Source organism: Urocitellus parryii, chromosome 7, assembly GCF_045843805.1.
Source record: "Urocitellus parryii isolate mUroPar1 chromosome 7, mUroPar1.hap1, whole genome shotgun sequence".
In the NCBI taxonomy this organism is placed as follows: domain Eukaryota; kingdom Metazoa; phylum Chordata; class Mammalia; order Rodentia; family Sciuridae; genus Urocitellus; species Urocitellus parryii.
Window position 1 is genome coordinate 37298216 of NC_135537.1, and position 15768 is coordinate 37313983.

The following is a 15768-nucleotide window of genomic DNA, read 5'->3' on the forward strand; positions in this document are numbered from 1 at the left end:
CAAAATTTTCCAAATGTGCTGTAGATTATACATAAGCCTAAAACAGATCAATCAGATATATTAGTTTGTCATTACCAGGCTTTGTGAAAGCAACATGCTGCCTTTTCCTCTTCAAAAATATTAAAAATTCAAAGCAAATATTTAATTTTTATCGCTTCAACCCATGACCTACAAAATATTATGCACATTTGAAATAAGCATTATGAAGTAAGAAGAAATAAAAATTAAGAACCTTCAAAATCAAGTCTACGTGTTCTTAATCTCAGATTTTATTAACCTCCTATAATTATACGCTACATTTGTATATGCACATTCCCCCCACACACACTGGAGGCAAAAAGCTTTTAATAGATTCACCCAAAAGCCAACTTGTGTAATAAAAGGTTTTAAAAAATGAAGGCAACTGCTTTATTTATGGAAAAAATATACTATGTTCTTGACATTTACTCACCAGAAATATCCATAAATGCACGATCCCATAATTCACCCACTGTATAGCATTCTGCAGAAGTGATATTGACTGAAAGAACAATATCATCTTCAACATATTTTAGTATGAGATTATTTATAACAATGTTTACATTATTTACAACTCGTCTAATCAGACTTTGCACATACCCTATAAAGTAGAAAAAAAAGGGTCCAATTAGCCACAAATCTACCAGTGAATAATTAATTCTTAAATTGCTGTTAGACTTAACAGATGTGAAAAGTGGGTATTATTTAAGAAAGAAGAATCAAAAGTTCACATAGGTTAAAAACTTGCTCAAGTGAACAGTTAATAAGGAGCATATTCAATTCAACAAAAACTTATACCAAGAAGTTCTATAATGAAGCATACATGCACTAAGAGAAACCACAGACACCTAATCTTTGTTAAAATATAATGCTAAACCCCATATAATGATTATACTATACAAGTATTTTATCTGGTTTCTGCCCATTTTATAAACATTTATACATATTTAAAATGCAGCAATGTTATTATAAGCTGCTATATTGTGTGTATGAAAACAGTGTCTATCTTCTTTACAACTGTATTTTCAATACCTACTACATGCTTACTTATAGAACATAATAATACTAAATAAATGACAGTTATTAAAAATTATATCATTATTTAATAGCTCTTTTAAGATAAGCAGAAGAATGCAGCAAGTAATAGTTAAAAAGAAGCTTCAGGGCTGGGGTTATAGCTCAGTGGTAAAGCGCTTGCCTAGCCTGTACGAAGCACTGGGTTCAAACCTCAGCACTACATAAAAATAAAATATTGTGTCCATCTACAATGAAATAAATATTTTTTAAAAAGGCTTCAAGATAATCAAAAATTTCCAAAAGTGCTCTAGATATACTTAAGCCTAAACATATATTGATCAGATAGATATATTTGTATACACACACACACACACACACACACACACACAATAAATTAAAAGATGAGCTTCTTTTTGAATGAACAACAATCGTCCTCTTCACTCTTTAGCCATAAAAATATCCAAAAGTTATGCCTAAGGGAAAAAAAGTGAAACATGATCATCCTGATGAATTTAACTATATTCACTTAATAACATGCAATAATGAAGCAGGTAGATGAATGAAGAAGTGAAGAAGAAAACATAAAAAAAAAAAGTTAAAGGGGCCGGGGTTGTGGCTCAGTGGTAGAGTACTTGCCTAGCATGCATGAGGCACTGGGTTCAATCCCCGGCACCACATACAATAAAATAAAGGCATTGTGTCCATCTACAACTATAAAGATATTTAAAAGAAAAAAGTTAAAGAATACAGTGAAGATAAAAGAAAAAGTATTGTATGGAAAGAAAGAGACTGAACCAAAACAATGAGAATAGGAAAATACAGAAATAGATATAATAATTTTTAAAAACTAACACAAAACAATGAAAGTAATTAATGAACACTCTTTTTCTCCATAGGCTACTTAGAATTTTCAAAAGTTTTCTTTTAATTTCATGCTATTGTGGAATAATCCATAATTCTCATATTTCCCATATAAGAAGTACATAAACAGATATATTATTGAGGAACTTAACTGAAAATTTTAAAACTAATTGAATATAAACAGTATTTTAAAAGACAGGGAAGAAAAATAAAAACTCTTCATTTTACTAAAGTGCACATTACACTATAAAAAATATTTAAAAGATAACTAAAATTTTAGCTTTTTCAAGAAAAAAAATACACCTTTGCATTCTTTAAAACAGAACTTTACTGGACAAAACTGAATGAACTTCTGTCAGCAGATGATATTAACAATATCTACACTAAAGCCTCCTAGGAAAAAGCTTATTATCTATTCAATTATAACATGTTTGCAAAAAACACCTCCTTCATTTATTTCCACTGGATGCAAACAGGAAAGAAATGTAATACAAGTTAGACCCAAGGTTTTTCCTATATGAAAACTATTAAGAGTTATTAACACACCAGTTATCATATGCTATAAAATTAACACAATAGCAGCTCAATTCATAATAGCATTAGCTATGGAACCAACTTATGTGCCCTTCAATAGATGAATGGATAAAGAAAATTCAGTATATACACAGAAAGGAGTATTACTCAATCATAAAGTAGAATGACTATATAACATCTGCCAGGAAATGGCTAGATTTAGAGACTATCATGCTAAGTGAAGGAAGTCAGTCCCAAAAAACCAAAGGTCCAATGTTTACTCTGCTATATGAAAGCTAATGCACAATAAGGTGGGGCAGAGGGAGGTTGAGGAGAACAGAAGTACAGTAAATTAGAGAATGGGGAATGGTAGAAGGGGGCGGGATAAACAAAGGAATGACAGTGACATTAATCTGACATAATTTTCCATGTACCTATATGAAAACAACACAGTTTGTTGAATTCCACCATCATGTTCAACCATAATCGCACTCTAAACTAGAATAAGATATATTCCATGCTTGTATATTTATATCAAAATGGATTCTGCTGTCATGTGTAACTAAGAAAAAAAAAGATCCAACTTTGGGATTTCTTTTCCACCTTAATAAACCACATTTCAAGTCTACATTGTTACGTGCATAGAATCACTCTAAGATTTTTGAAGAACTATATCTTTTGTTATTATTTTATCTCTATTACTTATCTCAGTGGTTTTTTCTTTCACTTTTATTTTCCTTCATTTTCACCCTAAAACTGTAAGTTTATTTTGGGTATTGTTTATCTGTTATGTCATTTCTCATCCTTTCATTTTCAATTTTTCATGCCTCTTTCTTTTATGTTGTTTTGGATACCACACAAACCTGGACATAAGTACTGTTTCCATTTAGTGTCCAAGATAAAATATTACTTGTGCTTCATTAGAACTCTTTTTCCTTTGAGCTTACATAGTGACTGGTAGCTTACAAGGTCTCCTACACTAAACAGTTAATTCTTGCAGAGAAAAGGTGGCCTTGAGTGAGCTGCTCTACAATATTCTTATTGCCCAAACAATTCATTTTAGGGAACTGAACCACCTGCCCTCAACAAATATTTTTAAATTCATAATTAGAATGAAATAAAGACTCTTCATACCATCTTTGCTATTACAAATAAAATATAAACATCAGATAGCTTTATAGTTATTAACGGGAAAATAGTTTGAAGCAGATTTTAAAATGGATGATACGTTAATGAGAAAGTACATCTATACACCTATACAGGGATATCATTCAGTTTTAGCGCTCTTGCCTAAAACACCAAAGATGAATTTGTGCCTCTCATTCCAGAATGGGATTTGTTACTAAGATATAATTTCTAAGATACAAATAATATCCATGTAAATAATTTGCCTCAATAAAATATGAGAAGATTATGTATCATTTCCAACCTGGAAATATTAAGAAATAGTTAGGTCTTCTCCAGACTCTCCTCTTGAAAACATGCTGAAACCAAAATAGTCTGAATTTCTGGTAGGAGACTATCTTTGTATTTGTATGTTTTTTAAAAATATGTTTGTTGTGTTAAGTCACTGAAATTCAAAAACTAACTTGTCCACCAGTTAATATTTCCCTAACTTACACAATCTGTGTAATTTTTAAATATAAAAAATGAGTCTGACCAGAACACTTTAATGCATAATGTTAAACAGTGAAAGCACTGAAATGTTAAAGCATTAAAAAAAAGAAAATATGAAATAAGTTTTGCTTTTTTTTTTTCAATCATTTGCATGAGGCCCTAAGTTCAAACCCCGGCAATGCATTTTAAAAGGGAAGGAATGGAGGGAGGGTGGGAGGAAGGGAGGAAGAAAACCAAGCTCAATATGGTAAGGACTTAAGCACATTTACTCACACACACTTTTCTCTATTTCATATTTAATATTTTCTGCAATATGTGACTTCTAATTAAATGATGTCTCTTCATGGATACCAAAATATCAGTTTCTATTTGCTCTTTCGCAAAATGCAAAGACATTTAAACTTATGGATTGACTTTGGCAGGTATATGAATGAAAGAACGATCAAGGCTTGCCGTGGGAGAAAAATGCCTGTTTATTGAGGCAGCTCTGCATATTTATAGAGCCGGGGGTGGTTTGACAGTTGAAACACTTTAACAATTTAACGGATTTTTGACAGCTGGCTTGGGGTGTGTTCTAATTGGTGGGTAAGGATCATGTGAGCCAGCAGGGTTCACCACTGGATGGCAGGATCATGTGAGCCAGCAGGGCTCACCATTGGACGGCTCTTCTTGGGGGATGGGGAAGTTAGTCTTTGGAGCCGGGTGGACTCCCAACAATGAATACCCTAAAGTTATGTCAATTTTAAATGTGTGTATGTGAATGTGCACAATTTTTTCAAAAGATTTTCAAAGATCCATGACCTAAAAAGGACTGATTGCTCTAGACCAGAAAATCTGAACTATCTTCTTATTCCAATTTCAGTGACTCTATGAATCAAATTATCTAAGCCTAAGAAAAGTACTGTGTGATTTTATACAATTCAAAAACATGTAAATGCTTATTATAAATCAGATGTTATATTTATTTAGTCAGGGGCCAACAAAACAAGATCTGTGACATCAAGTTTTATAAAGAAAGTTTTACTGGAAAACAGCAGAGTCATAAATTTATTAATCATCCATGGCTGGTTCCACAGTATATCATTAGTGTGGAATAGGTGTTGTGATAGAAAACAGACAACCTGCAAGTGGTCCTTTACCAAATAAATGTGTTTACAAACCCCTCTGTCATACAATGTATATCAAAAATGACTAAATTTTAACTTCTGACCAAATAGGCACATGGTTTTCAGTTTAATTATATTTTAAATGTTTCCAACTAAATGAGTTATAACATATCTACATTTATACACATACATACATCTTTTTAAAAAAAATTTTTTTAGTTGTAGTTAGACACAATACCTTTATTTTATTTATTTATTTTTATGTGGTACTGAAGATAGAACCCAGCACCTTCCACATGCTAGGCAAGCGAGTTACCGTTGAGCCACAACCCCAGCCCATATATATATACATCTTCTGACCAAAAGAGTAAAGAAAAGGAAAGAAAACTAGATGACAAAAACAGAAAAAGAAGCTACGCAAGAGAACACAAATTCATTTCTGAGTATCCTATCAGGAAAAGAAAAGGAAGTAACTGTTTAATAATTTAAAAAAATACTAGTTAATTAAAAGACTCTGAAAAATTAAAGGACAATACCCTTTAAAGCCATTTTAAGAAAACGAAGAAGCAATCCACAAATTTCTGCATCTTACAATGTTCTTCAATAAAAGCCAAAAACTATATAACTCAACACATGGAAAACTGAACAATCCAGCTCTCTATTTTAGACATGGTTACTTTATACTGAGATAAAGTACACAGAACTGGGGCAGGGATATCATTCAGTTTTAGTGCTCTTGCCTAGCATGCATGCACAAGGCCCTGACTTCAATCTCCAACACTACAAAAAATAAAAATAAAGTGCAGAGAATACAAAGAAAAGCATGAATAAATAACTAAATGAAACATCATCATTAAACTCTCTAAATGAAAATTGTCAGCACATTTTACAGAATATTCTAAGCACATGATTCAAGACCGTTATTAGTAGTAATTGAAGATCTCAACCTAAATGCATCATTAACTTAAATAAAATATATATGCTTCAAATCAGATTCAAATTCTTTTTTCTCCCAGTAAAAAATATTACACATAATATCTCAGCACAAGCACGTGCACACATACAAGTTTTTTGAAATATTACTATTACCACATGCCAATATGCTATGGTGATCTCTATTCTACACCATATATTTTTTTTAATGACTAACATGATCCACTAAACTGTTTTAACAATTCACTAATGGGTCAAGATTAGTAGTCTGAAAAAGACAGCTCTAGATAACAAAGCTAGAGTTTGCATGGATATGTTATATACTTCTTTTTCTATTGGAAAGCCACCTACCCAGCAAAGTAGTAAAACCAGTGCCTATCTACTGACAATACCAAAACTTCTCTCAAAAATCATCTCTGGCTGAATATAAATGCTCAAATTCCAAAACTGTAACCACAGATCCCAGAAGAAATAACCTTGACCCAGACATTTATCTCTACCATGAAAAAAAATATGATTCTCGAGCAGGATAAGGTTGCAAGAAATGAATCTTCAAATAACCATTTGAGTTTAACCTTTAAAAAAATGATTTACCATTTATCCAACTAGACTCTTAATACAGCCCTTGGCAGTATTTAGTTTAGCTGCTCTGACTCCCAGTAATTGGCCAATAGATTCGGTTACTTCTTAAAGCAACTTCCTGTGATTTATGTCAGTATAAAAAGACTATGTGTCTTCCTATTCAGTAAAGTAGAAAAGCACATGCTGCCAGGTGTAGTGGTGCACACCTATAATCCCAGCAGCTCGGGAGGCTGAGGCAGGAGGACAGAGAATTCAAAGCCAGCTTCAACAATGGCAAGGCGCTAAGCAACCCGGTGAGATCCTGTCTCTAAATAAAATACAAAACAGGGCTGAGGATGTAGCTCAGTGGTTGAGTGCCTCTGAGTATAATCCCCAGTACCAAAAAAAAAAAAAAAAAAAAAAGACATGCTAACCCAAAACTACCTCAAGTAATTCAGGCAGAATACAATTCTGTCTTATGTCACTAAAAATAGGATGTTTTATATTCTGTTTTATGCAAGTAAAAATAGGCCAATGGAGGCTGCAGTTGTAGCTCAGTGATAGAGTGCTCACCTACCATATATGAGGCACTGGGTTCAATACTCAGCACTATATAAAAAATAGGCCAATGGTCACAATTATATCAGTCTGAATTCTAATATGGTTCTAAAGAGCTATTACATACATAAATAAAAATATCATAAAAGTGATAATATACAAGCTCTTTCCAGTTATAAAATTCTGTTATTAGTAAATTTTAGAGTTTCCAGAAATTCAGAATAATCCAGTCTTTTTTGTTACCAACGCACAAGGGGGAAAAAAAGACCATGAATCTTCATTGCTAGAGGATGTAAGAAAGAAATTCAAATAACAACTTGCTGAAAAAAACAAACCAAAATCTGAATGAAACCCACTTGTAGAATTCTGGCTCCAAAATGTTCTAGAAGTAGTTACCTGGTGGTAAATCAGGATCTGTAGGAGCAGCCTGCTGAATTTTTCGGGGTTTTACTGATGATTTTGTGTTCTCAGTAGCACTACGATTGGTAGAATTAGAACCAGAGCTTTCATGGTCATCCTATTTTTATTTTAAAGAAAGGAAAAAGAAACACATCAACTTCATTCAAGTCTAAGGAAAAATTATGTTCGATATATACAGTACATGGATACTATACATTAGATATATTATTCTTATTTTTAAGCTCTAAAACCTGTATAATCAGCTGGGCATGGTAACGCACACCTATAAAGACCAGCAGCTTGGGTGGCTGAGGCAGGAGGATCCCGAGTTCAAAAGCCAGCCTCAACAACAGTGAGGCTCTAAGCAACTCAGTGAGACCCTACAAAAGAGGGCTGGGGATATGACCCAGTGGTTGAGTGCCCATGAGTTCAATCCCCAGTACCAAAAAAAATTTCACTTGAAAGCATTACTAACAGATTGAATTGCACAGAAAATAGAACTTCAACGCTTGAAGATATAACCTCAGGACTTGAAGACAGGATACATGAATTTGAATATACAGAATGCAACAATGGAAAAAAATAATAAAATATGATCAAATATACAATAATTCAGACAACTTTGAAAGACCAAACAGGAGAATCAGTCAGATAGAAGAGAAAATGGCGACACAACCTAAAATCATTAAGAACATTTTCAATGAAATAGTTACAGAAAACTTTCCCTATATTATAAAAGAGAGAGACATGTCCATACAGGAGGCATACAGGATTCCATATAGACCTAACCAGGAGAAAAGTTCTCCAAGACACATCATAATCAAAATGTCCAACATAGAAAATAAGAATATTAAAAGCTGCAAGAGAGAAAAACCAGGTCCCATTTAGAGGCAAACCAACTGGCTCATTTCAGACTTCCCTACTCAGACACTAATATTGAAGAGGGCATGGAACAAGATTTTTTCAAGATTTAAAAAACAAACAATTGCTAACAGGGATTACTATTCCCAGCAAAGCTCTCCCTCATATTTGATAGAGCAGTAAAAAGCTTCCATGACAAGGATAAATTAAATGAATACAGGACAAACCAGCACTACAAAGAATACTCAAAGATAAACTACACATAGAAGATCACAAAATTAAAACTCCCAAATAAATGAAAATCAATAGAAGGCAAATCATCTAAATGAAAACCACAGCAGAATTGAATAAAAAAATGACAATGAACCCAATAACATAACCATAATAATACTGAATATAAAGGTTTCCAACTGCCCAATTAAAAGACACAGATTATCAGAAAAAAAAATTTTAAATCCAACCACATGATAATTGTAAGAGACTTATCTCATAACTAAGGACACTCACAGGCTAAAGGTAAAAGGATGAAAAACAATAGTCCATGCTAACAGACTCTGAAAACAGGCCAGAATGACCATTCTCATATCTGTCAAAGTTGATTTCAAGCAAAAATTAGAAGAGCCAAAGAGGGTCATTACATTCAGGCAAAGGGAATAATCCAACAATAAGAATTAACAGTAGCTAATATACACGTCCCAAAAGTCAAGTGTACCCAACTACGTTTTAAAAATACCCTGACAATAAACCCAAGATAGACCCCAATATAATAATACTGGGAGATTTCAACACACTCTTATGATCAATAGACAGGTCATCAAAGCACAAAATCAATAAAGATATATCCAACCTAAATAATGCTATGAATCAAATGAACCTAACAGACATCTACAGAGTATTTCACCCCAAAACACCTGAACTTACCTTCTTCTCAGTAGCTCATGAAAAATTCTACAAAACATACCTCATTCAGTGTCACATATAACACTAAGCAAATATAAAAAAATGATAAAAGCCCATGTATCATGTCAGAAAAGGGAATGAAACTAGAAATCAATAGCAAGAAACACACAAATACATGGAGATTAAATATCCTTTAAAAAAAATTATATATATATATATATATAATTATATATTAGTTGTAGATGGACACAATACCACACAATACCTTTATTTATTTATCTTTATGTGGTGCTGAGGATTGAACCCAGTGCTCCACACGTGCTAGGTAAATGCTCCACCACTGAGTCATAACCCCAGCCTTAAATACCCTTTTAAATGAAGAATGGATCAAAGTAAAAGTGAGAAGAAAAAAAAGATTCTTAGAAACAAAAACAAAAATATATCAAAATTTCTGGGACAGTATGAAAGCAGTACAAAGAGGAAAGTTTATAGCACTAACTGCCTACATTAAAAATATGTAGCTGGGCTGGGGCTATGGCTCAGTAGTAGTGCACTTGCCTGGCATGTGTGAGGCACTGGGTTCGATTCTCAGCACCACGTAAAATAAATAAAGGACTATCAACAACTAAAAAAAATTTTTTAATTAAAAAAATATATGGAGCTGGGCACAGTGGCACATACCTGTAATCCCAGCAGCTTGGGAGGGTGAGGAAGAAGGATCACAAGTTTAAAGCAAGCCTCAGCAATTTAGCAAGACCCTAAACAACTTAGCGAGACTATGTCTCAAAAATAAATAAATAAATAAAAGGGCTGGGGATGTGATTCAGTGGTTAAGAGCCCTTAGGCTCAATTCCTGGTACCAAAAACATAAAATAAGAGAGAGATCTCAAAAAAGTAAAATAAATCTATGCTCTACCTCAAGGCCTTAGACAGCAGAAGACAGGAAATAATAAAGATCAGAGATTAAATTAATGAAATTGAGAATTAAAAAAAGACAATACACTGGGCCAACACTAAAAAGAGTTGGTTCTTCAAAAGGATAAATAAAATTAATAAATCCATAGCCATTCTAACCAAAAGAAAGGGAAAGAATACCCAAATCAATAAAATTAGAGATGAAAAAGGACATATCATCACAGACTCTTCTGAAATGCATGGGATCATTATAAACTATTTTGAAAATTTATACTCTAATGAATAGCAAAAATCTAGAAGCACTGACAAAATTCTAGACACATATGACCTGACCAAACTGAATCATGATACAGAAAACCTAAACAACCAATATCAAATAATTCAAACAGCAATCCCTGATGAGCACACATGCAAAAATCCTCAATAAAATACTAGCAAAGTGCATTCCAAAAGATATTCAGAAGATAATACAACACAATCAAATGGGTTTTATTCTAGGGATATGACTCAGCTATTACACTATCACACTCTTTGGTATTTATCCAAAAGAACTAAAATCAGCATACTATACTGACATTGCCACTTCAATGTTTATAGAAGTACAATTCACAATAGCCAAATTACAGAATCAACCCAGATGCCCATCAACAGAAGAATGTATCAATAATCATGGTATATATACACAATGAAGTTTTATTCAACCATAAATAAGAATGAAATAATGGCATTTGCTAGTAAATAGATGAAAATATAGAAAATCATGGCAAGTAAAATAAGCCAGATTCAGAAACTCCAAAGCAAAATGTTTTCTTTCATTGTGGAAGTTAGAGCAAAATAAGGTAAAGAAGGTGGCAAGAAAGGGGACTAAGTATCATAAAGATATAAAATCAATAGAGTAATAGAAGGAGAACAAGAAGGAAGGAGGAAAGAAGGTAAAGGAGTAGATATATAGAATAATAGCTTGTTACATACATATAAAAATGTACCGAAAAGAGTTTCACCTGTGTGTGTGTGTGTGTGTGTGTGTGTGTGTGTGTGTGTAGAAAATACCAATCAAAAATAAATGAATAAAGAAGTGAAAGGAAGATCAATAAAAGAAAAGGAGAGAACACAGTGGGGAATAAGGAGGGGGATATGGGGATCAAAAATCAATTTTTTTGCATGTATTATTTTGTCCAAATGAATGCAAATACTACGTATAATTATAATGCTCTAAAAAATAAAAAATTTTTAAAGTACATATGTGTATGTATTAACAAAAAGAAATTGTGGTATATACAGTACAGTTCTAGTTAGACATAAAGAAGGATGAAATTACAGCATTTGCTGGTAAATGGATGGAAATGGAGAACATCATGCTAAGTGAAAGATGGCAGACTCAAAAGTTGAATATTTTCTCTCATGTGGAAGCTAGAAAAAGGAAAAGGAAAGGATATCATAAAGATATAGGGAAATGAGGCTGGGGTTGTGGCTCAGCGGTAGAGCACTTGCCTAGCATGTGCGAGGCACTGGGTTTGATCCTCAGCACCACATAAAAATGAAACAAATAAAGGTATTTTTAAAAAAATATATGGGGAAGGTCAATAGTGGATAAGGATATTGGGAGGCAGAGTGGAAGGACAGGAAAAGGGAGGCAATGAAGAATGAAATATTTTTAAATCATGTTATGTGCATATATAAGTTACGCAAAGGAATTTTACCTTTAAATATAATTATAAAGAACCAATCAAAAATAAGGAGATAAGGGCTGGGGTTGTGGCTCAGTGGTAGAGCACTTGCCTAGCATGTGTGAGGCACTGGGTTTGATTCTCTGCACCTCTTAAAATAATAAATAAAGACATCATGTCCATCTATAACTAAAAATATTTTCTTTTAAATTAAAGAAGGGGCTAGGGTTGTGGCTCAGGGGTAGAGTGATCGCCCAGCACGTGCAAGACCCTGGTTCAATCCTCAGCACCATATAAAAATAAATAAATAAAATAAAGGTATTGTGTCCAACTACAGCTAACAAAATATTTTTTTAAAAAATTAAATAAACAAACAGATAAGCAAAAGGAAGTCTAGTAGAGTTGAAGAAGAAGAATGGGGTGAGAGGATAGGGCAGGGAGGAAAGGAGAGATCATGAACTAAATCAAATTCCATGCATGCATGACTTTCTCAAGATGAACACAACTAATATGCATAACTATAATGCTCCAATTTAAAAAAAAAACTCAACTGAAAGCTTCACTAATAGATTACATGAAGTGCAAGAAGGACTAGCAGGTCTTAACAAGACTGATAATTTATCAATTCAGACAGCAGTAAAGAAAAAAAAAAGAAGAAAATATATAAGAATTCTGAGATACCATCAAGAGACCAAACATACAAATAATTGGAATACACAAAGGAGCTACTGCATAATGAAAGCACAGAAAGGGTATTCATGAAATACCAGAAAAATTCTCACAGCTTGGGAAAGACCTGGAAATATAGCATAGGACACATTTAGAACACCAAATAAGGAAGACCAGGAAAGAACCTCTCAGTGACACATTAGATAGAGTTAAATTGCCAAAATTACACACAAAAAAAAAAAACATTAAAAACTGCAAGATACACCAAGTCACATTAAAAGCAAATTCACTGGCACAGCAAATCTCTTGTCCCAAATTCTATCTAAAGGCCGAAAGGGCAATGAATGATAGATATATTTCAAGTCCTAAAAAAAAAAAAAAAAAAAAAAACAACCTAAATTATTATTCCAGCAAAGTTATCCTTCAAAACCAAATGAAAATAAAGACCTTCTAAGACAAGTATAAAACTAAGGGGATTCATGACCACTAAATCAGCATTACTGAAGATACCTAAGGGAAACTCACACCCAGAAGAGGAAAAGACATAAACACAAACATAAGAACGTGGGGGGAAAAAATCGAACTAGAAGAGTAGATAAGCAAATTAGAATTAGGAAAAAAAAAAAAAAAAAAGCAGTAAAACATCAACCTCTAAAATGAAAAAGTGCCAGGCGTAGTGGCCAATGCCTGTAACCCCAGCAACTCAGAAGGCTGAGGCAGGAGGATCGCAAGTTCAAAGCCAGGCTCAGCAACTACGAGGTACTAAGCAACTCAAACCCTGTCTCTAAATAAAATAAAAAATAGGGCTGGGGCTCAGTGGGCAAGTATCCCCGACTTCAATCCCTGGTACCCAAAAAACAAACATAAAAAAGATAAGACCCAACAATAGGCTGCCTGTAAGAAACTCATCTCAGTGAAAAGGTATACACTATATACACAGGCTAAAAATTAAAGGATGGAAAACAAAACTCCAAACAAGCAGAATCCTAAAACAAGCAGGAATAGCTATACTTATATCCAACAAAACAGACTTTAAGCCAAAATCATTCAGTAAAAACAAAAAGGATCACTACCTATATTGATAAAAGAAACAATCCAGCAAGAAGATAGTAAATACATGTGGGCCAATTATTGGAGTGTTTAATTGTATGAAACAAACACTGCTGGACATAAAAGCAGAGTTAGGGCCCAATACAATATGAGTAGGTGACTTCAATACCTCCCTTTCATCAACAGATAAACCATTCGGACCAAAAATCCAACAAAGAAACATTAGAATGAAATTATACTACAGATCAAACAGACTTAACAGAAATCTACAGACTATTTCATGCAACACTGCAGAATACACAGATTTTTTTTCATCAGCACCTGGAACTTTTTCCACGACAGATCATCTATAAGGCCACAAAGCAAGTTTTAAATATAAAAAAATAAATAATTTTTTGCATCTTAACAAATCATAATGGGATGAAACTAGAAATCAACAGCAAGGGAAAAGATAGAAATTATATAGACACCTAGAGATTGAACAATACCCTTCTGAATGAACCCTTAGGTCACTGAAGAAATCAGGGAGGAAATTTAAAAATTCCTAAAATCAACTGAGAATAGTAACATGACATACCAGAATCTGGGGGACACAGTAAAAGTGGTACTAAAAGAATTTTGTAGCAATAAATACCTATATTAAAAAACAGAGATCTCAAATATATAAGCTAATGATGTATCTCAAGGTCTCAAGAAAAATAAATAAATAAAATAAACCCAAAATCAACAGATGGGAATAAGGTCAAGGCATAAATAAATGAAATGGAGACTAAAAGAATAATACAAAGGATCAATGAAACAAAGATGGTACTCTGAAAAGATAAACTATATCAACAAACCCTTAGCCAAACTAACGAAAAGAGATAAAAGACCCAAATAAATAGAGGTGGAAAAGGAGACATTACAACATATGCTGACTAAAAAATATTTTGAAAACTACCAACAAATCAGAATATCTAGAAGAAATGAACAAATTTCTAGATACATATGATTACCAAATGAAATCAAGGGGATATTAAAAAATACCTAAATACATCAATGATAAGCAATAAGATTAAAGCAGCAATAAAAAGGCTGTCAAAAAAGAAAAGACCAGAACCAGACAGATACACTGCTGAATTTTACCACTTTTTTTAAAATATTTTTTTAGCTGTAGATTGACACAATATCTTTATTTATTTTTATGTAGTGCTGAGGATGAAACCCAGTGTCTCACACATGCAAGGCAAGCGCTCTGCCACTGAGCTACATACAGCCCCAGCCCAAAATTTATCACTTCTAAAGAATTAGTACCAATGCTCCTTAAACAATCCCATAAATAGAAATGGAAGATACCTTCCAAATTTGTTCTATTAAGCCAGTATTACCTGTTAAAACCTGATAAGGAGAAACACACACTGTGAGGATGGCCCTGGGCCTGAGCCTAAGCAACTCCATTTTAAAAACTCCAGTTTGAAACCTGCAGTCTCACCAGGCAGGCTTAACTAAAAGAGCCTTCCAGTATGGCCCTCCAGCACAAACAAGTCACTGTTTAAACCCACCCTGATAAACTCAGAGTGAAGCCTCTGACAGGTTGTCCTCGCCCAATAAGAGGGAAAGGCTCCTGATAAGAGGGAAAGGTGAAAAGATCAGTGCTGGGACTACCAGACCGGATGTTTTAACCCCAGAGTAAATGATGTCACTGAGAAATCTCATGGTAGCTGATAAGGATTGAAAGGGGGGGTTAAAAGCCCCAAAATTTAGTTTAAATAATAGAGCAAATGAACAGACATTCAGCCAGCTGACACAAATGCACACAAGTCTGAGAGCCTGATGAGAACCTGGACTGACATCCCAATACTTTTCATTGTCTGCTAATCTTCTACATCTTCCTCATGGTTCTCAAACTATACAGCCTCATCTTGTCTCTGGTAAGAGCCACAACTTCTCCCTACAACCCGCTCCTCAGCCAGCCAACAGCTCCACTCCAGGAGAAGCCTGCCTTGGTTCCTGATCTGATCACTGCAGTCTAAGTGAGTGTGCATCTGCCGGACATAAAGCCTAAGGCTTTAGACTTTTGATCTGAAACTTGAACTTAGCATGCAGAGGGAATTTCTGTCATTAGCCTGTCATGATTAAGTGTG

General features: G+C 33.7%; 1 protein-coding gene across 1 annotated transcript in view; it reads right to left on the reverse strand.

Moving 5' to 3' along the window:
• Nucleotides 1-15768, reverse strand: part of Vps13b (vacuolar protein sorting 13 homolog B) — a 720349-nt gene that overhangs the window by 677023 nt on the left and 27558 nt on the right. The window contains exons 4-5 of the mRNA XM_077801386.1: nt 7581-7701; nt 452-619 (exon numbers count right to left, since the gene is read on the reverse strand). Coding sequence (XP_077657512.1) covers nt 452-619; nt 7581-7701 — 289 coding nt within the window. The remainder of the gene's footprint in view (nt 1-451; nt 620-7580; nt 7702-15768) is intronic.